Genomic DNA, 24,792 nt, shown 5'->3' with positions numbered 1-24,792 from the left:
CAGGCCATGACGAGTTATCTTCCAAGGACCTCAAGGGTCATCTCAAGGCAGTCGCGAGCGGTGAACTTACGGCGAATAACAGTTCGGAATATGTCAGGTGTTGACAGTGTAACGGCAACGTCTCCGACCCCGAGCTACGACTTTCGAAGTACGTTATGTGACTTTCTGTGACTGTGGGATTCAACTGCTTACTATTTCCATGTCAGGTGATACTGTAACTACGCCAACTGCGTCAATTCTTGCATCGCTTTCTGGTTACCCTGTCGGAGATGATGTCTATCATGAAGATTCCACGACTGGCGAGCTTGAGAAATTCGTCGCCGATCTGACAGGGAAAGAGTCAGCCCTTTTTGTACCTACAGGTACCATGGGCAATCAGCTCTGTATACGGACATGGTTAACTCAACCACCACACTCCGTTCTTTGTGATCATCGGGCTCATGTGTACGCATGGGAAGCCGGAGCTATGGCTATGCTCAGTCAAGCGATGGTAAGCCCAGTGACACCCTCAAACGGGGTGTATCTCAGAGCAGAAGATGTTGAAGCCAGCCTCGTCCTTGGCGATGATATCCATACTGCGCCTACAAAGGTGATCTCCTTGGAGAATACACTTGGAGGAACCATCATGCCCCTATCCGCGATTCAGCGTATTGCTGGATTATCAAAGGCTGAAGGAATCAAGCTTCACTTAGATGGTGCTAGGTTGTGGGAAGCCAGTGCCGCTACTGGCATCGCTATGGCCTCTTACGGATCGTACTTTGACTCCATGTCACTTTGCCTCTCCAAAGGAATTGGCGCTCCCATGGGCAGTGTTATCGTAGGACCTGCAGATTTCATCAAAAAGGCACGGTGGTTCAGGAAAGCAATGGGCGGAGGAATGCGGCAGACAGGGATCATGGCAGGTGCAGCTCGGACTGCCATTGAAGAAGTCTTCTTCGGCGGTAAGCTTAGGGAGGTACATGCTCGGACGAAGCAACTGGCTGGTGAACTCATGGACCTTGGATATACTTTTCAGCTTCCTGTGCAGACCAATATGATCTGGATAGACCTGGCGGCTGCGGGTGTTCAGCCGTCAGCTTTCGCACTCGCTGCCGAGAAGGCTGGCCTAAGGGTCGGTGGTGGTAGGATTGTTCTTCATCATCAGATTGTCCCTAGTGCTATTGAAAGGCTGAAAACGGTGTTGAAGGAGTTAAAAGAGCAAAGCCCTGCCGAACCCTTGGAAAGGGATTATGTAGCGAGTAAAGGAGCTAGTGTGCCCTACGGGTCGTACGGCAAGACGTAGACAACCTAGTTCTTGTGCAACAAAGCTGGTATTTTCACGATAAGGTTCTGATTATTTCCAACCACCTACCGGCCTTTGTTTTGTCTACGTTACCTACACATGCCGAATTTGCCCGCGCATTACTTGGTGTGTAGGTCCGTGTACGTCCTACTCTACACACTCAACACCGCCATCAAGGCAAGGCCCCTTCTTCAGGAGGCCGATAGAACTACTCTTTCAAGACGATCATTCTCAACACGCACCTTTGTCCCATATCTTCATGAGCTTGTTGCGTCTCCGTTTTTCAATACTTTCGAAACATCTCCATCTCGCGACTCCTACTCGCGGTTTCTACACCACTACAGCCACTGCGTCAAGTCCACTCCCTCCATCTTTCGCAGCCTTCGACCGTATTTCGCGGCCAAAGTCTCCCATGCCTGCCATTACACAACGACAACCCCCACTTGGTGAGATGGGTGTAAAGGAAGTGAAGAGCGCTACAAATCTACCGTCGTTCGAGTACCCATCAACATGCAAATTTGAGTACATTCGCAATACAACCGAGCTAGATAGGGCTCTCGGTTCGTTACGTGGCACAACATTCGGCTTTGATTGTGAGTGGCGTCCGCAACGGCGGAAGAATATCACACACAAAGTCTCCATGATCCAGATCACAGACGGGAAGAAGATACTCTTGATTCATCTGCCTCATATCAAAAGCGGGTTTCCGACAAGCTTACGAGAATGGATCGAGAATCCAAATCTACTCAAGGCTGGCGTGAATATCCAGGCAGACGGTACGAAGCTTCATAAAGATTATGGAATCATGGCAGAGGGTTTGGTAGAGCTCAGCTGGGTGGCCCGGTCGGCATACACCGAGCCAGGCTATTACAATCGAGGTGTCGGAATGATCTCACTTGCCGAGCTGACGGAGAAACATCTTGGGTGTACAGTATCGAAGGACTCTTCCACAAGGTGTGGAAACTGGGAATCACTTAGTCTGCCGGGAAAGATGCTGAAATATGCCGCGAACGACGTATATGCCAGCTGGAAGCTCTACGAAGTGTTGGCAACCCGGGTGGGAGAGCAATCTGAAATAGATGCAGTGGAGAGGGAGATCAAGGTTGTGAGCATAAGGGAAGTGCTCGCGAAGAAGGCAGAGCTCGAGGCTGAAAGAGAATTCGAAATGACTGCTGCAGGAAAGGTCTGACTGCTAATACCGTAATGAGGCACGTGTGCATGTTCTCATAAGCACAAAATGTGCTTGTCGTCAGCACTTGGCGTAACAACGAGTAACAGAGTGGTGCGGTGCGATGCGATGCGAACCCTTTCGGATTGCCCATGACACGACCGGCGGAGTGAGCTCGAGCTCATTGATACCCATGAATACTGCAGTGCTGGATGCTGCTTAGTGTTCTCGGATGAACAAAGAAGTTGGTGGTGTTAAAATATATTCAGTCAAAGGATGCCACTGTAGCTACTGCAACCCTCATAATGATATGTCCCTTCCGAAATCATGTGGTCCGTTAACGCCATAACCATTCCGAGCTCAAACCAAAGTAGACATACTCTCAAGAAACCCTAAGCCTGTACCATATCAAATGTACTATCGCATAAGTGTCCAGCAAGGCTCCACCCGCTACAGACGTCCTGCCACCACCCGTCTCTTTCACGCTCCTTATTAATAATCTCAACACACTCCTTCTGAACTCGCTCTACAATCTCTTTCTCGGAAGTGTGATAGGGCCACATTTTTGTAGAGAAGAACAGCGTCAATCCCCAAGTTATTGCACACATTTCTTCGGGCTTCCTCGAGATGCCGATAAGCACCTTCTCCACCTCAGATGCATGGCCTGGCGCTGACTTCTCGGTCTCAACCTCCACGCCGCTATCACGTCGGAAGTGCATGGCATTGAATGCCAATCCTTGACTGAAAGGCTCGAGAACCTCGTCCATGCCGGCACAACGCCCTTCTACGTCCTCAAACCCGTATATAGCACGAAGAACACGGACAGCAGACATGCCAACATCACTAGCGCACTTCGCAGGGATAGTCGGCCACATTTCGAGGAGGCGGGTGGCAGCTGCCATGGTGGAAGGGACGACAGACTGCGGCACGGAGGTGGTGGACATGAGCTCGTTGACAGTCGAGCAAGATACACCCAGAAGATTGGGATAGAGCTTGTTCAGCTCTGCCTTTCCAATACCACGTTCCTTTGGTGGGTTTGCTCTAGTAATGCCCACCTCTGCGTTGTACTTCGGCATAACCGCATCCTCAAACGCAGGCTTGTCTGATTCAGTAATCAACCCTTCAACCCAGGTCGTCAACACCTGCGTCTCACGGCCAGAGAATGCACCAAACATCCTGCCTCCCCACTCTAGTTCTTTACACAGGCGGCTACTCTGCGGATCTCCTGGGATAACCCAGCGGCTATCGATCAAGGCTCTCAGGAATGCACGGAAATGCGCGGCTGTAGAACTCTCGGGTGGGCACCCCTGGACGGCATCCTCAGGACAAAGCCAGTCGCGAATGGTCTTGCCTCCAATTTTGACAGTTGAGCGGCAATGAACGCCTCCAGCGCCCTTTTCAGCTTTCTCACCCAGGATCTTGACAAGCTTCTCGGTAATGCTGTCACGCTCAGGCGTGGTAGGAAGCATTTCGGCCAATGTATATCCAGCGCGGACACGCTTCCAGCCTTGCTCACGCTCCGTGCCTTCAGGTAAACTTTCAAGGTAGCGACAGACAACTTCACGTCCCATGGCAGCGTGCCCCGAGGATGCATTGTCGATAGACACATGAAGAGTGAAGTACTTATCTTCCAACCCCAACTCACGGAGCTCGTGCGTGGTCAAGAGGAGATGAAGAGGGAGATCCTCATATGCCATGTTAAAACCTAGGACCTCGGGAAGAAGTTCGCACTCTGCAGCACAGATTCCCAGAGCTAATTGCGTTGTGGCAGCCCTCCAGACACGGGGATCGTCAAGATCCATATCCGGTGCAATGAAGGAAGCTTCATCTCCGGAGTTCGTGATGGGGTTCGGCAAAGTCTTGACGAGATCAGCGTAGATAGCTATGTGGTTCATCTCCATGGCGCCATCACCGAGTTCCTCAGACATGACTTGCCATGCACCACGACGAACCTCACGTTCAACACCGTTCTGGACGGGAACGCACATGATCCTTGACAACCAGGCACCATCAACAAACTTGACAGGAGTGGATTGCCTAAGCCACCACTCTGCAAAAGCCTTGTCCTTCTCCTTGTCTGTCCTTGAGCCAGTGCTTCCATCTGCTTTGAACAATTCACGACCAGCACCCTGCCGCCGACGCTGGCAATACTCTTCGTACTTATGGACATTGTTGTCGTGACCATTTGCTAGGAATGTCTCGAGTGAATGCCGATCGAAGGTGTCAGGAAGCTGCCAGATGCCATGCTTAAAGTGCAAGGCCTGTGAGAGTCGATGAGCGGTATATCGCTCTGCACGCCGTAAAGCGTCAGGATGACGTTCGGGATTCTGAAGGATATGATAGAGCTGTCTTTCTCTATCAATGTCGGTCGTGATCGGCCGCCGTGCGGGCTTTATATGCGTGGTCTCTGCTGGGTCTGCAGCAGGACTGGCATTGCCCAATTGATTCGTCAAGAAGAATCGACGATACACCGAGTTGAGCTGTATCGAGCCCTTCTGAGTCGAGACAACGATGGAAAGTGCCAGTACGAGAAACGTCACGGAATAAATGCTGGTTCTCCATGGATCAATATCAATGAAAGCAGAGGACGGCATGTTGGATGAGGTGCACTTGCCAGTGGAATGGTCGTCGTCGGAGGTGGACATGATCGCCTCCTTATATACGGTGGGTCAGTGCAGTCGGTCATCCCCTCATCTCGTCTGGTTAAGGTTTCTCGATCTCCACAGCTGAATCCGGATAGATGACGACTCCATGTGCGTGTGGCCATGGACATGTGCCCCGACAGAGCCACAATGACATCAGTTAAAATAAAATCACATTAACGCCAGAATAAATCAGAACAAAATAAATACACAGCGCCCTCAATGTTCACTGCGGTGGTCCACCCAATTCGGTACCCATTCCACTCGACTCAATCTCCATCTCCTCGTCCTTCTGTACCAAAACCTTCTTGCCCTTCTTTGTCTGCTCAACAGCCTCCTCCTCATCAACAATCATCTCTCCGTCCTCTCCGAGAGTAATGCCAGCGGCCTTCAGTCTTTGCAGAGCGTACTTTCCAGCACGAACCTTCTTCTTCAACGTCTTCTTGCTGTCGATACGACCATGCAGAATTTGGTCTGTCACGGCCAAAGCGGGGCCCTTGGAGGAGTTGCGCTCGATGACAGTGGCGCCGTTAGCGATGGCCTGGCGAGCACGTTGGGCCTTGGCCGCTGAGGGTCTGGCCTTGTGACGTTTGTGAGTGTGCTTGATCTTATTTGGGTTGTTTAAAGAAGGCATAACGGCGGAATTGTTCGATTATGTTTTTCTTCCTCCTCGAAAATCTTCGTACAGCGACATGTATCGATAGCGCACAGCCACATGTACACCAGCCTCATCGATACCGGTACCGGTAAGCTTAATACGCACCCATTCGCTGTAGACGGTAGTCCCCACTAAGTAAGGTTACTGGCAGTGAGGGAAACGTGGGACGAACGAGGTTGGTATTAGTTCCTGCAAAGGCATCAGCAATTAATGAATGCCGAAAATATCACTAGTACGGCTTTTTCGTCAGTTATCTTCATCCTCATCCGTCTCTTGCTGCTCCTCATGATTTCTCACCCTCAAGCTCAGCCATGCAGCAAGACATGTACTTATGCCACCTACTCTCAAAACCCAACCCAGGCTATCGTCACCAGCCCTACCCTCCGGCCCGCTGCCACCAAGGATGCGGAAAAGTGCACTAGCGATCAAAGTAGAGATGACCTGCGGCGCTGCAATGTAAAAGTTGTGGACGCCCAGGATAACACCAGCTGCCTCTTCCTCCTTTTCATCAGTCGAAGATGTACCTGAGGATGTATCTTCATGCTGCAAGCGATTCGCTTTCGCCTGTGCTCGTAACGAGATCTGCTCGCTGATCAGCGCAAAAGGTGCCCACAGCGTGAGCGCCCATGAGACTCCACAGACGGCAACAAGCACAGTAGTACCCCAGACCCCGTTCACCCAGTACGTCGAAAACATGCATCCTGCAAATAGGAGATGACTCAGTGTCCACGCCCTTCGAAGCGTCAAAACCTTCCACCACTTCTCCTCCCCTGTTTCCGTCGAGCTCTCCTTCACAATGATGGGCAACAAAACGTTCGCGCCAAGAGATACAAGCGCAAAAAGAAGCATGGCAAAGTTTCCAGCCCTCGTAGCTGCTTCCCATTCACGCTCTGGCGGTGGCGGTACAGTCGTGTTGGCAGAAATCGTGTCGCCGAGAGTTTCGAAGAGCACCGGCGCCCTAGGTGTCGCACTCGTCTTGATGTAGATCTCAGCGATATATGTCGTGATGTAGAACAAGAACGGGAACCATCCAATCCACGCAAAGAATTGTACATTGCAGACGCGCTCGATGCTCACCGGGATTCGGGAGATGGACAGAGCGACACGGCTGGCAAACTCCCATACCTCGGCCAAACCTGATTTTTCCCGCTGATTGCGTTTCTGCAGCTCAAGATTCGGGTTACGTTCTTTGATGCTAGCACAGGTGATTGCTACCGTGAGAATTAGAACTGCACTGGCAATGGCGCAGAGCACCTTCATCTGCGTGAAGCCAAGAGCCGGAAGGTAGCGTGGGAGATTCATGTAGCCTGAAAGGTAGCCAAAGACGTTACCAATTCCGATCATGCGAGAGCCCCATGCATTTGCAGAAGACTGCAGCTGCGGGGATACAGAATCGACAATCAAAGTCCTCGAGGAAGCTTGGACTAAACAATACGTTCAGCAGTTACTTTGGTAGCATTCAGGACCAGGTACTTACTCGTGTTAATAGCAAAGTCGAGAAGATAAATCATGAAGACCGCCAGTATGCTTGTGGCAGTCCTCACCTTATGTTCATGCTCTATACTTCGGCGTCCACCTGCAATCAGCTCGACAACTTCCCTGGTCCAGCCAAGGACAAGCAAGCTCGTGACCACCCCAATCGTGCCAGCGATGATGAACGGTCTTCTCTTGCCCCAAGATAGTGTACTGGTATCTGACAAAAGTCCAATGATGGGTTGCATGAGCATGCCCGAAAGAGGGCCAGCAATCCAAATGAGCGACATTAATGGCTTTGGTATGCCGAGGGAGATGAGGTATGGGGTGCCATTGCCCATCTCGACTGTCCATGTGAACTGTAGTCCGGCCAAGACTAAGGTCAGGACAATCATATACCCGAGACTCCTGGTAGGTAAACTTGGAGCATTGTCCACTGACGATGAAGCACCCAAGGCAGCCTCTTGGTCGTGCGAGGAGGGCGTGTGATGGGGAATGAGACTGGTGCGCTCGTCGGGAGCGTCTGAATCGCGCGGACGGTAAGGCCTCGATGGACCTGTTTCAGCTGTCATTTTCTTTGCGAAGGAGTGGTATAATTGATGAGATGGCCTGAATGAATGCTGCTCGTTGCCTTGGCGGAGTTGCACCCCGTACCCCCGTACCCCGTACCCGCGTACTGCGTGAATGTGCGTATGTGGCTCTCTCTACCGCAGATTGCATGCCCAGGTGTCGTCCTCAGCCGAGGGAGGTACCCGCGCGCGCCAAGCTGTAAAGCCAGGCCCGAGCATACACCCCAGCCGGTGGTAGCATACACCCAGCAAACAGTCCCAGTCAGCTCGATTGGACCCGTATCATGGCTTCGACGGTGTCCAGCTTCTCCAAGCTGCTGTGTAAGAGGGCAATGTCTACTCCTCTGGTGTCTGAGACTGACCATCTTTCTTCCGCAGTCCGCCGAGACCTCGAAGCAGACGAACCACCCGATGTCGACCTTGATCCAGGAGTCCAAGAGCTCTACACCTCCTGGGCCTTGTTCATTCTCGTAGCGCTCATCATTGGAGCGCTATGGACATCATATTACTTGCAGTTGCGCAAGATCCGCGCAGTGCACGAGACTGTCGTTTCCATCTTTGCCGGCATGTCATGTTGCGCTGCTGTCCGAAAGTATGGTCGCTAATAGGACGAGCAGGTATGGTTGTCGGTCTGATTATCCGCGCCGCACCGGGCGACATCATTCAGGAGACGGTTACTTTCCACTACACCTACTTCTTCAACCTTCTTCTTCCGCCTATCATTCTTAACTCAGGCTATGAACTCCACCAAGCTAACTTTTTCCGCTCGCTACCTCAAATCCTGACATTTGCCTTCCTTGGTACATTCATCTCAGCAATTGTAGTGGGAATTCTTGTCTACTTGTGGACGATCATCGGTCTGGAAAGTCTGAGCATCACTTTTGTGGAGGCTCTACAGGTTGGCGCAACGCTGAGTGCAACAGACCCCGTCACAGTCCTCGCGATCTTCAACACATACAAAGTGGATCCGAAGCTCTACAGTATCATCTTTGGTGAATCACTCCTTAACGACGCTGTCGCGATTGTCATGTTCGAGTATGTGTTGGAAATCCGTACGGGCAACAGAATGACTCACATCATATATAGGACGCTTCAAAAGTTCCATGGACAGACCATATACGTCTCGTCCGTCTTTCAAGGCTTCGGCTTGTTCTTGTTCACCTTCATCGTCTCCCTCATTATCGGTGTCCTTATCGGATTCTCTTGCGCGTTAATGCTGAAACACTCCCAGCTCCGCCGTTTCCCGCAGATTGAGAGTTGTCTGATTGCGCTTATGGCTTATGGGTCTTATCTTTTTAGTAACGGCTGTCATATGAGCGGAATCGTCTCGCTCCTCTTCTGCGGCATCACGTTGAAACACTATGCTTACTATAACATGTCGCGCCGGACCCAGTTGTCTACCAAGTACCTTTTCCAGGTTCTCGCTCAGCTTTCTGAGAACTTCATTTTCATTTACCTTGGCTTGAGTTTGTTCACGGAAGTGGACTTGGTGTACCGCCCGGTGTTCATTGTGGTGACCACAGTATGTCCTCCATCTTCAACTTATAGTCGAAGGCTAACGTAGAGAAAGCTTGCCATCTGTGTTGCACGATACTGCGCAGTATTCCCGATTTCTAGCCTTCTGAATCTCATTTCTCGGGCAAAGCACAGACCTGTGCATCCATCCGACCAACCGGAGCAGTTGACGCCAGCGTATCAAATCATGCTCTTTTGGGCTGGTCTACGTGGAGCAGTCGGTGTTGCTCTGGCTGCTGGACTCGAGGGTGAGTACGCACCTGTATTGAAAGCCACCATCTTGGTGACGGTAGTTCTTACCGTTATCGTCTTTGGAGGAACAACTGCAAGGATGTTGGAGATTATGGGGATCAGGACGGGCGTGGAGAGCGATGAACCCGATTCAAGTGACGAAAGCGAAGATGAGGAAATGAACGCAGGATGGAGACCGGTCAGACGGGGCAGTCCGAAGTATGAGAGGAAACAGAAATGGAGGGAGTCTGAGAACGTGGAGATGGAGACGCAGCGAGGTCCGCCACCGCAGCGGAAGGGGTCTCCGTTCACCAATGGAGTGAAGAATGGTGGTGCTAGCCCGTCTAACCCACAGGTTATGAGCAGACAAAATTCCCTACTCGGACAGGATCTTGGTGCAGTCCTACGTGATTCTGACGATGAATCGACTGCATCTGACCTCCCGCCTAGCGCTGCACCCGGGCACCTGGGTGCGCACAGGTCAAGATCGGAGCCCGCCCTACAAACATATCCTTCAGGTGAAGGCGGATCCTCTGTCGAGGCGGTTACGGCTTCGGACCCGGCCGCGCAGGGAGAAGGACGTTTAGCGCAGTTGCTCAGAATGGGTGGAGAGGAAGGAACAAGATGGTTCTTGGAGTTTGACGACAAGGTTCTGAAGCCAGTACTTTTGAGCAAGGACCCTTGATTTAGGGAGTTTTGAATATACCCATTTATACGTCTATTGTATGCATGGAATTCAAACCAAAGACATATCTACCTGAGCTTTGCATCCACGTTCGGCTCCAAATTCGGCTCCAACGAAACGCGAGCTCGTTGCGCCTCGTCCGTCATGACAGCTCTCTCGTCGAACAAGCATGCAAACGAACAGATAGCTGGCTTTGAATACTTATATACCCTATTCGAGAAAGTTGAGCTGTATTTCGATTATAACCTCGCACTTTCACCTGCGCAACCGATTTCGGGCAAATCAACGTTACTGACGGGGTAACGTTGACGCGACAAAGGGCCTAACCAGGAAGTCCACTATACCCGGCTCTAAACAAGAAGTCGCCCTCTCCACTCAATCAGTTTCATGAAATAATTATACGTCCAATGTCAACTCCATTCGAAAACAGTCAGCTCCAATTACCGCCCTTTCAACTCGCTCCACCCGCCAATCCTCTCAACCCCCTTCCTCCTGCTGCCCCTCCTCCAGCTGCCTCTACACACGCCGGTTCGCCTGCCCCGGCTTCTCTGGGCCCTCCGCTATCTCCTCGCTCCGCCGCGAAAGCCGAAAGGCTACGTTTATATAAGCGCGAATGGCAGCGCCAGCGTCGCGAGAAGCGACGCGCTCGCGGTATTCAGAGCACGGAGCACGAGAAGGAACAAATTCGTCTAAGAACTGCTAAATGTCGCGCAATGAGAAAGGAAAAGGAGGTCGCGATGAGTTTATTGAGCTTGAACGTCGGATCGGGCAAGAAAGGAGCTGCTGCCGCCGCGGCTGCGACGGCTGCTATGAACGCTGCTGCTGCGGCAGCTCCACCACCACCTGAGCATGCGCATCGAGTTTTACCGCCGCCTGGAGTACCACCGCCGGCGCCTATGCCAACGGGGGCTATGCCTCTGCCGCCTCCGGGAGCGCCCGTGCCCTTACCGCTCCTGCCTCCGCAGCCTCCTTCACCAACTACGGCCAAGTCGGCTACGCCAGCTCCTGGATGTACTCAAGCTGGACAATCACAAGCGTCTAAACCTTTCAATCATCGTCTCGTCAATCCATCTGCAGCGTTCAAGCCAAAGTCGGGGCCTGCTCGCACGATGTCGAACAACGAGACCAATACTTCCGATTCTCCTCCCGAGAACACGGAACCAGCGATTGCGGACCCGCCGTCGACACCGACCGGGTCCACAGGTCCTGATGCGTCGCCCAAGCCTGGCGCTGCCACATCCCCCACAGAGTCGCATCCAGTCACAACTGGTAAGGGTTTGGTCCGGCCAAGTTCACCCAATGTCTATGCGTCTTATCCCCCGCCATCATCCAATCAAGCAAGCCTCATGTCGACATTCAAGATTAGTCCGCCGCCGAACCAGGCTGGTATGATGTCGACATTTTCGATTCATACTCCCTCCGCGGGCCGCGATTCCGCTTCAAAAAAAAGAAAACAAAGTGCTTCGAAAGCTTCGACTGCTCCCAAATCGAAGGTCAGCGTGCCGGTTGAGGTTATGGACGCAAGCGCTTCGTCAAAGAAGGGATATGAACCTCGCGCAGGCGCTGGAATGGGATTAACTACACCTACACCGGCACGCTCCACTACCGATAGCGCAGATGCCAGTCCCTCCGTCTTGTCTGATATGCACTCCCTCCCAATCTTAACCCCGGCGTTTGACCCTCGAACGGTCCTCCCTACTCTAGGAGCCGCAGCCACGCAAGCGCTTACAATATCGGATGTGTCTGCCGTGAAAGACAAGGAAGCTTCCAAAATCATTCCTGGGACCGGAGTGTTCACATCGCGCGTGGACGGTGAAAGCAACAAAAGGCAAAGGGTTGGTGTTAGTCCGTCCCTGTCGGCGTCTGATATTGGAGCCGACCCATCTGAAATCACACAATCACCTGCTCTGCCAGTAGCCGCCGAAGTTGAGGCCAGCAAAAGTGATTCTGTCACTTTCGACGCTGAACGAGTGTCGGCTGAACCCTCACCTACAGAGCAGTCGGGCGAGCAAACGCAGGAGCTCCTATCGAGCAACATACCGAATGATACCGGTCCTGTACTAGACAACGGAGCGAATCATACGATAACCGACGAAGGACTGAGCCTTGCGGCTGATGTTATGAAAGAAGTTCAGCCTACCCTGGAGGCTGAACTAGGATTGGAATTGCCTGGTGAAGATGATGTTCCCGGACTACTAACGTGATGCGGCGGTTACGGTGGGATGGCCACAGGGGAGTGTCAACGATGTTTTTTGTTTCTATGTTCTATCGCTACTCAGTAGCTTCAATCAGTCACAGGACAAGCCTGTGTTGCAGCTTGCTTACCTTTCCCGCGCTTATGCTGGACCCGGGAGTTCAACGTATCGCTTTAATGCTACTATAATTTAACACACTCAGAGGCAGCTGCTGCAAATGTGTTTCTTCATGCTCATATGTTTTCCCCGATTTTGTAAGGCCATACTGGCAGTCGTGGGATACATTTTTGGTCGTGACGTGAAGAAAGACGGAAAGGCTAGGGACGCACCATCTCCCCAATCATTGACGCTAGGAGTAAGACCTTCTTGCCAACACATGACAAAACGAGAACAGTTGGAAAACAGACATGAGCTGGAGAAATGTAGCTGCACGTAAACCTCAGGAGCCAATCTCAAGCACGTTCTTTGCTGCTTCCCTTGATGCGGAATCTAAGTCGCGTTCTGCAGCTGGAGAGCCACGGACAAAGGAGAACTCCGCACCCGAAACCAATTCCTTTGTCAATACCCGGTGGAGGTAAGGCGTCTCGGAGATGGCTCTGATGAAATGAACTGTCAAATGCAAATCATCTGCAGATAACAAAGCAATATAGAAGCAAGCTCAAGCCTCTTGCTTCGGCTTTCCGTGGATCACCCGCATGATATGAACGTGAAACGACGTCAGTCCATGCCATCACAGAGAACAAAGGGATTCTTCTGCTGGAGAACGCGTGCACGTTCATGCTTCGTCAACACCCAAACCCCTGGCACGTACGTCTTCTCTCCATGATTGGCCAGAAACGCGTCGAGGTGTGTCAATGATCCGCATCATCGCACCGACGGAAACACTGGTCATGTACAGGCGAAGCAGTACGCCGCAGGCAAACGAAATCAAACCGCATCTGAGTCGCGTTCTGCATATGATGCTCCACCGCATTGAGGTGGAGTACTGTATGATGCGCAGTTGACACTTCGCGGTGTATAAGAAGGGAATGCATCCTGCCCGTCATGGAATCTCTATCTTTGATCTCCTTAATAACACGGAACAAACCTCTCAAGTACACTCCCCGCACACCAGCCTAAGGTACGCGCCATGTCCAACATTCCCGAACAAGCTTCCACCGCTGCCATGCCGTGCTCACCGGTACCGTCGTACGACTCTGAGGAAGCACTGCCCTCGGTACCGCTACCTGCTTATTGCCCGGACAAGCTTCCAACCTACACGTACGCTGAGCGCACAGAGATCCTCTCGCAAAAGGCAGAATATCAAGGAGGTCTTGACCTGCCCAAGCAATCACGAACATTGTCGCAAAAGGTATTGCGCGTCTTATCAACCTTTTCGCAACTCCTACTGACATTTTGGTAGCTTTTCATGCTGGGCTTTCTTCTTCCCGGTCCTATCTGGCTGGTTGCAGCCTACCTTTTCCTATTGCACCCTTACATCGCCGCCAGCATCGGACCATACAAACTCCAACCCGCGCCTCTGCTACCTTATTCGTTCAGAGGCAGTTTTGCTTCAAGCATTAATTCCGTTCTGAAAGGACTCGACAAGGATGTTGAGGTGGCACGGAAGAAAGAAGAGAAGCGATGGGGTAGGTATTCATTGTGGGCTTTCACTGTTGTAACTGTTGTGGTATGCTCTGCCGTCATAGTTGGACAGCAAACAGGCTGGGCGTTTGGACTTACACAAGGGAGCTCGGGTCATGTTAGACCGGTTATCGTTGTCTAACTATGGATTACCTCTTGTTCACAGGCTGGTCATCACATTGAAATTCGCAAGGGTATATTGGAATGCTAGGTATAACCAAAAGACAAATGCAGCATCATGAATGACAATTGTGTACACACGAAGGAACGAGCCAGCGTCCTTACAAAATCGCATGACGCCGAAAATTAGCTCATGCAATCATATACCCTGCCCAGTGTGTATATCTTTCAAACCACGTGTCCAGCATCTTGAGCGGCGGTAACAACACTCCTAGCGGCCTCTCTTAACTCCAGCGCGTCGTATCCTGCCGTCTCTGGTCGCCTACCTAGTGAATAGTATTCAACGCCCGGAGAACGGGTGAAGCACCCATCAGGCGGCATTGTGTTCGCATCCCAACCCGAAACGGCCGCGGAGTCATTCACGGAAGTTCCCAGACCATCTCCGGACCCCAAGCCTACGATATCAGACGCGGCATCCTGGATGTGAGGATACGGACTTCCGTCATAAGCGCTAGCCCCAACAAACTGCTCTTGCCGGACTTCCGCGGTATATGAAGAGGGCTCAAAGTCAGGCACCGGAGGTGGTGCAAGGTATGCCGACGACACGCTTTGAGCCATCACCGGCTGAGGTGACCTTTCGTGAGAACGCATATGTTGCAAAAGATTGTCGTGTCTGCTAAATGGCCTTTCACAAACATCGCAAACGTAAGGTTTCTCTTGCATATGGGAGAGCATGTGCGCCTTGAGTTGTTCGTATTTCCTGAAGATCTTGCCACAATTGAAGCGGCACATATACCCCTTTGTGGGTGTGCCGTCCACGTCTATCATAGGCGTTGCAGAACGTTCGTAGGGGGAAAAGGTCCTCCGGCGTTGCATGGCGGATGCACCCGACCAGGTATGAGGGTGCAAACCATTCGAAGAAAGACGAATCTGGGCAGTAGGCGTGGCGAACGATGATTGAGAAGGGATAGAGAGGCCCAACCCAACACTGCTCGAACGAGACATCGAGGTCGGTTGAACCATAGTCACTTGCGGAGGAACCGAAGTCACTCTTTCCATCGGCCTTGCTCTGAAAGGAGAAGCTTCACTGGGCGAAGCGTTGAAAGGAAAGGTGGTTCGCCTTGGCGTGGTCGTAGCAGGGGGCGCGAAGAATTGCTCTTGCTCAGGTAGTCGGACGGACAAGTCTTGTAAGCCGTACTGTGCCTCTGGAGTGAAGCTGTAGGACCTCATGTACGTTGGCGGCGCAGACATACGCGGGTATTGCGGCTCCACTGATCCAAACTCGCTGTATAGTGGCACGGGCGACTGCTCCACGTGAAAATGGGACTGTGCTCGAACACTGGGAACGGCAAAGGTGGGGGCTTGTAGAGTTTGAGGAGTAATGGGGACATAACCAAGACTTGGTGTCGTGTACTGTTGCTGGTATGCTGATGGGTCCATGCGGGGCTGAGGAGATGCCGTGAAGGCGGCAGATTCAGCATATGCTTGAAGGTTGCCTTGCTCCGGTGACGGACTCGGAGTGAAACGCTCAGAACGGCTACCTGCGTACTGCTGGCCATATGGGCGGAGCATGCGTGCTTGATGACGTTGACCTAATTCTTCGTATCCCTCGTCGTCTTCTTCCGTTGTAGCCCGAATCATCTGCTCGTACAGACCAATCTTCTCATCGTAGTTGAAAGTGATAGCCGGCTCTGTAATGGCTTCAGTGCTGGCATCTTCACCCCTCGCTTCCCTCTTCAAGTCTCGTTCCAACGCGTCGATGAACAGACGATCGTGAGGGACGGAGAACCAGAAGAAGACCTTTTGCTTCTTCTGTGTGCGGATGCAGTTGTTCTTGTAGAGGAGGTCAAGAAAAGGGGATTTGGGCTGCTCGAGGACGGCACATTGAGGAGGGCGGAGATTGCGAAGGTCAGAGAAGATACCTTCCTCAAACTTCTTTGCGTTGACGATAGACCGACCGAAAGCTGCAAACCGACAGGTGATGATGCGCACGATGTCGGTACCGGTGATGTAGAACAGCTCCTTCCATAGGACACAGCTCACGTATTCTCCTGTGGGCAATAGAAATCTCCTGATGACCTGCTCTTTCTGCCAGCTAGCTGGCGCGGTAAGCAGGAAGAACTTGAGCTCATCGACTTGTTCAAGCAGTTCTCGTGCCTCGTCCGGAAGGGAGTTCTGCTGATGCTGAGGAAGGAAGGACGACTCAGTGCGATCGTGTAGAATAGTCGCGGCCGACTGTGTTGAAGTCATTCTGACTGGAGGAGTCTTGTTGAGAGGGATTGTGAGCTGTCGCGTCCGACGTTGAGTGTTGAGTTTCAAGAGCGTCGTCGTGACGGGAGTAGCGTTTTGAAGCTGATACGAGGCAGGACCGGCCTGGGACGTTCAGCAGCAGAACGATTTGAGAGTCCTCGTCAGAGATATATTGCGCTTCGGGAGAAGAAGGGAAGGACTGTTGCTATAGGCGTTTCCGGCACGTGTGGGCTCAGGAATGTCCGAGCGTCAGTTAGATTAAGCAGACCCTTGTCGAATGGATTGACCAGTATATTTCAAACCAAGTCTCCGTCGCTGGGTAATACGAAGCTCAAGACGACACAGAGCTCGAGCGTAGAAGAGACGGCAGCTTCCATCGATTTCCCATTCCCTTTCCCATTCCCTTTGATCCTCTTCACCTCGTCAAGTCGTCTTTGTGCCCGTGCATCCATTGTCTCGCCCGCCCGTATGCATGCCCCTCAATCAACTAGCCACCCTGTATTACGTTTAAATTTGGCCAGTAAATAAATGGGATTTCAAATAAGGCATACTCCTGTTGCTATCCCCAACGCCGTGAAACCCGACCGTAATCATGCCCATGACCTATGCTGGCTTTGTCGTCAACAGGAGCTTAAGATCCTAGCGTGCGAATGTTAGCTAACGTTCAAGACAAGCCACTGCCCATAGGCAACTTACGCCCAAGCGCTCCTTCTCTTCATCCTTCTTTGATAACTTGTGAGAGAGCAATTCACTGGCCATCTTCGTCTTTTTCTTCTGTAACTCCAACATCGCTTCTTCCACGCTGTCCTTCATGATGTAGTGAGTGACAGTCACGGGCTGTTCCTGACCGATTCGGTACGCTCGATCAATAGCTTGGGATTCTGAAGCCGGATTGAAGCATGGCTCCAGTATGAACACTCTGATGGCGTGTGTTGCGGATGTCAGGTTCAACCCAACTCCGCCAGCTTTCAGTGAGATGAGGAGGATTTTGCATTCCGAATTCAATCGGAAGTCCTGGATCGCGGTTCTTCTATCCGCCGGCTTCATAGAACCGTCAAGTCGCGCTACACCAAGGCCAATCTGATCGCGTACTGGTCCTTCCACCATGTCCAAGGCTCCCGTCCATTGGCTGAAGACGATTCCTTTCAGGGGGACATCATCCTGGGAATCTCGTAGCTCAATCAGATCATTGAACAATGCCTGCACTTTAGTGCTGAATGCGCGAGGGCTGTCCGCAGTAACCCTTGCCTCACTGCTCTCCTTGTCCTTTACAGCGTCAGGTGAGTTGCGAATCTCCACCAAGTTGAGATTCATAGATGCATTACAGATTGGGCAATATTCAGCTCCTTCGGCGGCACTTCTCGCCGCCGTTTGATATCGAGGGATGCAATCCAAGCAAAAGACATGACTCTCGTGTGCCATGTACCCGACGAGTGTAACTGTCGAGTCGGCTTCCACAAAACCCAGGTCGTGATTGCAATAAGCGCATGTACCTTGTCCGGACTCACGCATTAAAGTCCAGGTGTCGGTCGTCTCGGCATTCGTTGCTGTTTCTAATTTTCCGTACACACACATCTGACGCATCTTCAGGATTAGCTGGAGAATGTTCAAGTAAGCTGCGCCAGTCTTTTGCTTCGAATTAAGAGTGTTGTCGAGGATCTGCTTCGTTGCATCGCGGATGTTGTCGTAGTACATTCTTTCGCTTGCATCGAAAGTTAACGTCTTGACATACTCCGTTTTGGGCGGCAGATTCAGGATTGGTTGCCCATGGAATTTAGAATCCTTCGTGCGCCTCAACGTCGTTGCTTTTACTAGTGTTTGAACGCTGGTCAATGAGGCTGTCCGAAGAAATCTCAGGCCGTGACCTTTGTCCTCAAACGCGGGTAAACGAAGAAACTTGTATAGAGCACCCAGATCCTCGATCCTGTTGTGTATAGGCGTCCCTGTAGTACTTCTTAGATATCGCAGTGTTTTGATCGTTTGGGAGCCAAACCTGTGAGGCACCAGCGAGCATACGCCGAGACACCGCAGGCACCTTGACTTTGTTTGGTCGACGGATCTTTGATGATATGTGCTTCGTCCTTTCAAGCCTTGTGTTAACAAAAGGTTGATAAAAGCTTCGACTGCAACATACCAAGATAACGCGGAAAAAAACTGTCTGGAATAAAGGGCTAGGTTTGGAAGTTGGATCCTGCTGCTCTTGCCACTTTTTATGAGCGGCATATTCCAGCCCGAGAATCTGATATGTCGTGAGAACGACATCGTATTGTGGCAGACTCATCGCCTCGGATTCTCTCTTGCCGCCGTGATATCGGAGCGAGGTCAACTCACCAGGGAGAACGTGACTCTGCAACTGATCCTCCCAATTGTCTAACGTTGTTAGCGGAGTGACTATCAGCGTTGTCTTGACTCGTCGCAAGCTATTGTGTGCTCTTCTGTGTGTGCTATACGCTAACGCCTTCTCCTTGGTGAGACACAATAGAGCGAGAGTCGTAATTGTCTTTCCAAGACCCATATCATCGGCAAGTATACCGCCAATCAAACTTGGTGGCTTCTTCGTGACTTTCAAATTAGTCAAAATGTTGACCCAGATAGTCCGGCCATCCGGAGTCTTCTTCTCCTGCCATATACTGACAGCATCTCCGGAGTCTTCGCCTTGTTCATGCGCATTCATCCAACAAAGCGCTTGCTTCTGGTGTTTGTAAAGAGATGCAGTCAAAGCTGGAGGAGGTTCCATTTCAGCAAGATCTTCCACGTTGCCCATCTTCTCAAATATTTCATTGATCTGCCGTTTCAGAAAGTCCGCGCTGCGAGTTTCGGTATCAATACTTGTGCTATATAGACTGTTGGAAGCACGAGTTTGCGCAGGATAGTGAGGGTTGTTGTAGCTTGTATTCGGCTCCAGTAACCCAGGGCTGACCTGCTGCAGCCAAATGTTTCGTTGCCTTAACAGGTTGCCGACGAGATCCCTCGTTCCTTTTTCTGCAGGCCCATAGACAACAACCGACAGCGCGATGTTGTCCGACACTTCGGTGCTTGGTGTATAGTACTTATAGTCCTTGATCCAAGCCTTTAGTCGCACCCTCCCGAGTGATAAAAGGTAAATCAAAGGCTCGGCTAGTCTGCGACCCATTGTGCCGCACCAAGCATCGCACACATTTATCTTGAGCATACATTGCGCTGCATGTATTTTTGAAACCTCTAGTACCGCTGGAATGAAGGTCAGGTCGCTCGAGGCAGATTTTGGCGGCTGCTGAAAGGCCGTGGGTGGCAGTGCTGGTGCCTTGAATAGCTGACCGTCGCCACTGATGAGTCCGTAACACTGCTGCGGTGGTGTTCTGTTCTCGTCGACAAGCACATCATCTAGACTCCATCATGTTACTTCAAATTGATGCGAAAAGAGCACATGCTGGCCCACCGTTTGTGAGGTCTATAACCTGGCTTCTCCCTGCCGGGATCGGGTAGTTTAGACCCAACTGAGAATGGCCTCGAAGCTCCCATGTATTGCTTTTGGGACGTTTTCTCTCATTGACCCCATGCAGAGCTTCAAGCCGCGAGGCATAACTGGTACCTCTCCGCACGTCACCGTCGGACAGCGTTTGCGGTCGAGCCTTTTGGCGTTGCGGGCTGAGAAGAGCCAAGGGATCGAACCCTTGCGCCGTGGCCGTTGGAGGCTCATCGTCGTCTGAGATTACAATTGGCCTCTTTCTATCGGCCATGGGCAATTGCTGTCCGGCTCTGAATGCTGATGCTCTTCAGGTGCACAGAGCATGTGTCGTCTATGATCTGGGTCTTGTGCGATAGGCGTGCAGCTTGCGGAACCTAAACCCCTGAAACCTAACCTCCATGGAAAAGCATATACTAATCGAAAATTCATACCAGGTAGGAGGCATACATTCAGGGAAGTCTTCGGAGTATCGCTCAACTTCATGTGGTCAAAGTGTGCCAGCATACTCCAATGAGAACGTTGTCCGTTCATATTATCAATCAGAAACTGTGTGAACACGAGCATGTACTACAACATGAAGTACCTCGGTAATTAAGCCCAAAAAACGCCGTATTCCAGAAAGAGTGAATCCGTACCGTATCCATATACCTCCAAGAAACCTTGCCAAAGATGACTGCTCAGATCAACACCAGGTAAACACGGGTGGCTTAGACTTCACCGTCTCAAGCCGCTCGACGATGACAGTTTTATTGGCTTGCTCATTGTGCGCCGCCGCAAAACCCAAATCTCCTTCATCCTCCTCGAAGAAGATATTTCGGCTCGTAAGCGATTGGCCCCTCTTACGTCCTGGAGTGCCAGCCTTGACAGCTCGAGGTGTGCCATGGTAACTCAACGACCCACGAGAAAGCATAGGCGGGGCTGTGTGTTTCTGCTCTTCTACTCCTTTATTTGGGCCACTCAGCGATATGTCGTCTGATAGTCGACCAGCATCATCGTCCAACCGAGACTCACGCGAAGGTTCGCCACAGCTCGTCGTGCGACTTTGTTCAGGCCGCAACAGTGCTGTGTGCAAAGTTGGCGGAGGTGCGCTTGCAGCAGCAGCAGAAATGTCCATCTCCTCTTGCTCATCTGGCCTGATATAAATCGGGGCTGTCGTAGACCTAACAACCGGTACCTCGAGCTGGTCGTCGAAGACCAGCACTCGCACCCTACGCGTCAAGTCGAGAGGCCCCTGGTCTGCTTGTTTCAAGGTCTCCACCACGTTCCAAGCTTGACCCTTCAGTACGGCCATTTGTTTAGCAAACATACGTTCCTGAAAGTCTGTATCCTGGCTAAACAGAGCGCGTAATTGCTTCGTCGTGTCTTTCCACCACTCAGGACTAGTAAGAAGCGGGAGGAAATGGTCACGAGTCTTCTGTGAGAAGGGCTTCCCGATAAGAGAGACTGGAAGGAAGAGCCAGCCAAAGGGATACGAGCGCCATTCATCTGGATGCTTCCATGGGAATGCAAGAGAGTTGTCGATGGCGCCAACATGGATGTGTGGTACCGCAACTTGTGATGAGGACGACCGTGAACCGCCTGCGGATGCCGAGTTCAGTCCGCCATTGGCTGACGAGGTTAGACTGGTCATGTGGTAATCACCCTCGCCTTCCATGTCGAGTAATGATGACGGCACTGATTCAACGGTGGAAAGGGCCTGCGCAGCTTCTGGCCGCGAGGGAACAACCTTTGGTTCATGGTTATGGTAGCATACCTTGATCATCCAATTATCCAAGCCACGGTCTGACAAAACTTGGGTTAGCTATTTGCGCGCCAGCGTGAAGGTATTTCACATACCAGTGTTTCTCATCATGTAGTCCAAAATCACCAGCTTTTCCAACTCTTCTCTGAAGTTTTGCTGCAAGGCTTCTGTCCATTCGAAGCGTCCAGGGTCGACATCGCCACCGGGACTAAACGAGCTCCTTCTACTCTCCTGATCTTCCTCCTGTTCTTCCAATATGGTTTCCTGTCCTGACGGCCTGCAAGACGACAGGAAAGACCTTTTCTTCCTCGTCTCCGTCTGTAGCGGAGCATTTACCCTGTCCGGCCAAGGATGTTCCCGCAGAAAGATGTTTGCATCTTTGAATCCTTCCAGGAAGACCTGGAAACTGCCCACTTTTTGGGGGAATGGCTTTGCTTTCCGGTAGTATGCACGCCTGTCGAGCCATTTGTAGTGAAACGATTTACTGGAAAGCCAAACCACCTCAGTGTGAGGAACCATGTACGTCTTCAATTGGCGATCCAGTACTGAAGCTGCAGCCTCCGAGATGTATGACAAATTCGGAATCAAACTAAAAGACTGTGTAAGCACCGGACTTAAGAAAACACCCATCCAGGAAACCCACCAACTTCTGCCGAAGAAGCATGGAAACAGCGTGCGATGTAACCATTTCGTCCACTTTGGGTTCATTTTCCCGTACGGCTCCTCATTCTTGGGCTTGAAGATCCCCACGGTTTTGTTGTTGACGTCCCTTACGAAGTATGAACCCGATGAGCCTTGACTGATCATTCGTGGGTGTATGCCCCGGGCAATCGCGTGTCGAACGGATTCTAGGATGACTTCGAATTGTTCCTTCGACATTGGTTGGTTGTGATCAAGTGTGACAAACTGTAGGAATACGTTTAGAAGCATTCACTTGCACGTATTCGATTCACTTACCTCCTCAACGAGTGGCTTCAATCCCTCCGGAGGGATGAATACACTGTAGTACAGCTCTTTATCCGCGTCGGTGTCCTTCCCCTTCCTTTTAACCTTGAACTTGGAGGCAATTTCGTCTGCCCATCTCTCGAGACGCGCATTGATAGCCTTGATGTCTATGCCTCCGGTATTGCTCCTGTCGCGAGTGCGTAGTTGAATTGCGCTGGGCAGGTCAGGTGCGGCAGTGGGGTGAGTGAGCACGGACACAGTCGAACCGTCCGCAGCTGACGTCTTGTTGCCGGCGAAACGATTGGAGTAGCCGAGATCATCTTCGGCATCCTCCATCTCATCGACCTGGTTTAGGCGCTCGTAGCCAGAAGAGGCCGGCTTCATGGTGGTCGAACTCGTTCAGTGGCCAGGTTGTGCTTGATGACAGCAGCTTGGTGTATATACCGTACGTACCGTACGTCCACCTAATGCACGGTTGACCTGGAGGTGACAGGCGGACCATTCGAATAACCCATCTTATATGCTCCCATAGAAAGAAGAATGATAGGAGGATGGACAACAGCATACACTCGCAACCTTTGCTATCGGAAATTTGCTGTCCTAATCGTTTGGGTTATCGATTTCGGCGATAAGCGCGCCAACTGAACTCGACCCGCGCGAAGCAGAAATCTTAGATCTAACCACCAAACCCCTACCTCCCCCCCCCACCGTCATTCGCTCTTTACCCCTCTCCTCTTCGACTTCTGCGGGCTTGACTGTTCGCGGTTGATCATTTATCGGTTTTACAACGGTGGCTCAAGGCGTTCTTCGCGGTCACTCGCACCAACAGAATGGTGTAGAGTTGGACTCTTCTATCATGGCTCCACATCCTCCCGCCGCGATGGGTCCTTCGCGGAACCTACCTCCTCCGACTCCGCTTCACCAGCAAGTCCACCATCATCACTTTGCGCCTGTGTAAGTGCCCTTTTGCGTGGGCGTGTTCCTTCTAGGCAATGTATGCTGATTCTTCTTTCTCAGCATGCACTCCCCACATACCCCCCCGCCGCATCTACAGCACGGCCTTGCGCACCCAGGATACCCTCAAGGCCTTCCCGCGCTGCCTGTCACCTTCCCTGCGACAGCCACACCCACCACCGCGTCATCCACTCCCGGTAACCCACCGGTCTGTCAGAACTGTGCGACTTCTACGACTCCTTTATGGCGACGTGATGAGTCGGGTGCTACTTTGTGCAATGCATGCGGTCTCTTCCTGAAACTTCACGGTAGGCCTCGGCCTATCAGCTTGAAAACGGACGTGATCAAGTCTAGGAACCGCGTCAAGTCGTCTGGTCAGGTGAAGCGCAAGTCTTCAGCGACCGAAGGTCACCCTGGAATGCACGCGCTCCACCACGGGCTGGTCCACACTCCGCCGCACAACGGTCACCTTGCCGGACCATCTGGCAACGGCGGTAACAGCCCTCCTCACTCTCCGAATTCGTCGCATGCATACCCATCTCCGCAAATAACACACTCTATGCACCTTCACTACCCTGGCGCAGTCCATATGGCCCCAGATCCGGCTCTGCTTCGACCACCGACCGTTATGCAGCACCGACCAGGAAGCGTCCCCCTTCCCACAGAAAATGAGCCGCAAACCATGGAATCAGTGATGGCCTCGAACCAGGCTCTCCGTACTCGTGTTGCTGAACTCGACCTTGTCAACGACCTTTTCCGTTCACGCGTTACCGAACTCGAATCTTCAGAAACCGCATCGCGTCGCCTGGAAGGATCACGAAGGGAAGTGGAAATGCAGCTGCGCAACCAACTGGAGGAGATGGAGCGTCGGGAAGTGGGCTATCTGAACAGGATTGAGGCGCTTGAGCGGGAATTGACTGCGGAAAGGGAGGTCGGGAACATGAGAAAAAAGATGCGGGTTAGTGTTACCAATCTTCTTGAGACGCCGGATGAGCTGAGATCGATTTCAAAGAGCCCTGCCACCGCGCCATCTATGGACGAAGCAACTCCTGAGAAAGAGGTCACGGCAGAGAAGCCTCTCAATGGTGAGCAGGGCGGAAACGTCGAGGGGGGCGAGGAAGCGACTTCAGCGCGAGAGCCTGTGCTGTCAGAGGAGGCGTCGCCTATGGTGGAGGCTAGAGAAGGTGCATCTCCAAAAAGTGCTTAGGAAGGAGGCTCAGGGTCGGCGGACATTATGTGTAAATATCAGACGCCAGTGTCATTAAAAAGTCTTACGGGTGTTGGTGGGTTGGT

General features: G+C 51.9%; 13 protein-coding genes across 13 annotated transcripts; 6 read left to right on the top strand and 7 right to left on the bottom strand.

Moving 5' to 3' along the window:
• Nucleotides 1-10: 10 nt before the first annotated feature.
• On the top strand, nt 11-1,298 carry SAICODRAFT_77966 (uncharacterized protein). Its single transcript, XM_019171090.1, has 2 exons — nt 11-148; nt 207-1,298. Exons 1-2 carry the CDS (start codon nt 91-93, stop codon nt 1,280-1,282), a joined length of 1,134 nt encoding a protein of 377 aa, XP_019025597.1. The 5' UTR covers nt 11-90; the 3' UTR covers nt 1,283-1,298.
• Nucleotides 1,299-1,432: 134 nt separating this feature from the next.
• On the top strand, nt 1,433-2,769 carry SAICODRAFT_29573 (ribonuclease H-like protein). Its single transcript, XM_019167454.1, has one exon. The coding sequence runs from the start codon at nt 1,542-1,544 to the stop codon at nt 2,469-2,471; it is 930 nt and encodes a 309-aa protein (XP_019025596.1). The 5' UTR covers nt 1,433-1,541; the 3' UTR covers nt 2,472-2,769.
• Nucleotides 2,770-2,842: 73 nt separating this feature from the next.
• Nucleotides 2,843-5,044, bottom strand: SAICODRAFT_24264 (uncharacterized protein; the record flags this gene model as incomplete). The annotated part of the gene is made up of 1 exon (XM_019166763.1): nt 2,843-5,044. The coding sequence occupies one exon, from the start codon at nt 5,042-5,044 to the stop codon at nt 2,843-2,845; it is 2,202 nt and encodes a 733-aa protein (XP_019025595.1).
• Nucleotides 5,045-5,214: 170 nt separating this feature from the next.
• Nucleotides 5,215-5,861, bottom strand: SAICODRAFT_211317 (uncharacterized protein). The gene has a single exon (XM_019166378.1). The coding sequence runs from the start codon at nt 5,724-5,726 to the stop codon at nt 5,319-5,321; it is 408 nt and encodes a 135-aa protein (XP_019025594.1). The 5' UTR covers nt 5,727-5,861; the 3' UTR covers nt 5,215-5,318.
• Nucleotides 5,862-5,996: 135 nt separating this feature from the next.
• Nucleotides 5,997-7,795, bottom strand: SAICODRAFT_54470 (MFS general substrate transporter; the record flags this gene model as incomplete). Its single annotated transcript, XM_019169287.1, has 2 exons — nt 5,997-7,174; nt 7,228-7,795. The coding sequence occupies 2 exons, from the start codon at nt 7,793-7,795 to the stop codon at nt 5,997-5,999; spliced, it is 1,746 nt and encodes a 581-aa protein (XP_019025593.1).
• A 329-nt stretch (nt 7,796-8,124) lies between these two features.
• SAICODRAFT_6220 (sodium/hydrogen exchanger) lies at nt 8,125-10,223 on the top strand (the record flags this gene model as incomplete). Its single annotated transcript, XM_019169896.1, has 4 exons — nt 8,125-8,365; nt 8,410-8,827; nt 8,879-9,314; nt 9,363-10,223. The coding sequence occupies 4 exons, from the start codon at nt 8,125-8,127 to the stop codon at nt 10,221-10,223; spliced, it is 1,956 nt and encodes a 651-aa protein (XP_019025592.1).
• Nucleotides 10,224-11,119: 896 nt separating this feature from the next.
• Nucleotides 11,120-12,427, top strand: SAICODRAFT_34135 (uncharacterized protein; the record flags this gene model as incomplete). The annotated part of the gene is made up of 1 exon (XM_019168339.1): nt 11,120-12,427. One exon carries the CDS (start codon nt 11,120-11,122, stop codon nt 12,425-12,427), a length of 1,308 nt encoding a protein of 435 aa, XP_019025591.1.
• A 1,120-nt stretch (nt 12,428-13,547) lies between these two features.
• Nucleotides 13,548-14,183, top strand: SAICODRAFT_34134 (uncharacterized protein; the record flags this gene model as incomplete). The annotated part of the gene is made up of 2 exons (XM_019168338.1): nt 13,548-13,769; nt 13,821-14,183. 2 exons carry the CDS (start codon nt 13,548-13,550, stop codon nt 14,181-14,183), a joined length of 585 nt encoding a protein of 194 aa, XP_019025590.1.
• A 187-nt stretch (nt 14,184-14,370) lies between these two features.
• SAICODRAFT_29568 (uncharacterized protein) lies at nt 14,371-14,901 on the bottom strand. Its single transcript, XM_019167453.1, has one exon. It carries the CDS (start codon nt 14,894-14,896, stop codon nt 14,390-14,392), a length of 507 nt encoding a protein of 168 aa, XP_019025589.1. The 5' UTR covers nt 14,897-14,901; the 3' UTR covers nt 14,371-14,389.
• Nucleotides 14,902-15,946: 1,045 nt separating this feature from the next.
• Nucleotides 15,947-16,411, bottom strand: SAICODRAFT_54353 (putative transcription factor SteA; the record flags this gene model as incomplete). The annotated part of the gene is made up of 1 exon (XM_019169283.1): nt 15,947-16,411. A coding segment is annotated over one exon (465 nt), but the record flags the coding sequence as incomplete, so codon positions are not given.
• Nucleotides 16,412-17,014: 603 nt separating this feature from the next.
• On the bottom strand, nt 17,015-19,544 carry SAICODRAFT_6217 (uncharacterized protein; the record flags this gene model as incomplete). Its single annotated transcript, XM_019169893.1, has 5 exons — nt 17,015-17,050; nt 17,108-17,850; nt 17,905-18,354; nt 18,405-18,492; nt 18,546-19,544. The coding sequence occupies 5 exons, from the start codon at nt 19,542-19,544 to the stop codon at nt 17,015-17,017; spliced, it is 2,316 nt and encodes a 771-aa protein (XP_019025587.1).
• Nucleotides 19,545-20,405: 861 nt separating this feature from the next.
• SAICODRAFT_70187 (uncharacterized protein) lies at nt 20,406-22,956 on the bottom strand. Its single transcript, XM_019170544.1, has 4 exons — nt 22,558-22,956; nt 22,244-22,506; nt 21,696-22,189; nt 20,406-21,641 (listed from the first exon to the last, which is right to left on the bottom strand). Exons 1-4 carry the CDS (start codon nt 22,927-22,929, stop codon nt 20,542-20,544), a joined length of 2,229 nt encoding a protein of 742 aa, XP_019025586.1. The 5' UTR covers nt 22,930-22,956; the 3' UTR covers nt 20,406-20,541.
• A 445-nt stretch (nt 22,957-23,401) lies between these two features.
• On the top strand, nt 23,402-24,706 carry SAICODRAFT_6215 (uncharacterized protein; the record flags this gene model as incomplete). Its single annotated transcript, XM_019169892.1, has 2 exons — nt 23,402-23,499; nt 23,563-24,706. The coding sequence occupies 2 exons, from the start codon at nt 23,402-23,404 to the stop codon at nt 24,704-24,706; spliced, it is 1,242 nt and encodes a 413-aa protein (XP_019025585.1).
• Nucleotides 24,707-24,792: the final 86 nt, after the last annotated feature.

Source organism: Saitoella complicata (genome assembly GCF_001661265.1).
Source record: "Saitoella complicata NRRL Y-17804 unplaced genomic scaffold SAICOscaffold_6, whole genome shotgun sequence".
Lineage (NCBI taxonomy): Eukaryota > Fungi > Ascomycota > Saitoellomycetes > Saitoellales > Saitoellaceae > Saitoella > Saitoella complicata.
This window is presented reverse-complemented; position numbering and strand designations above follow the sequence as displayed.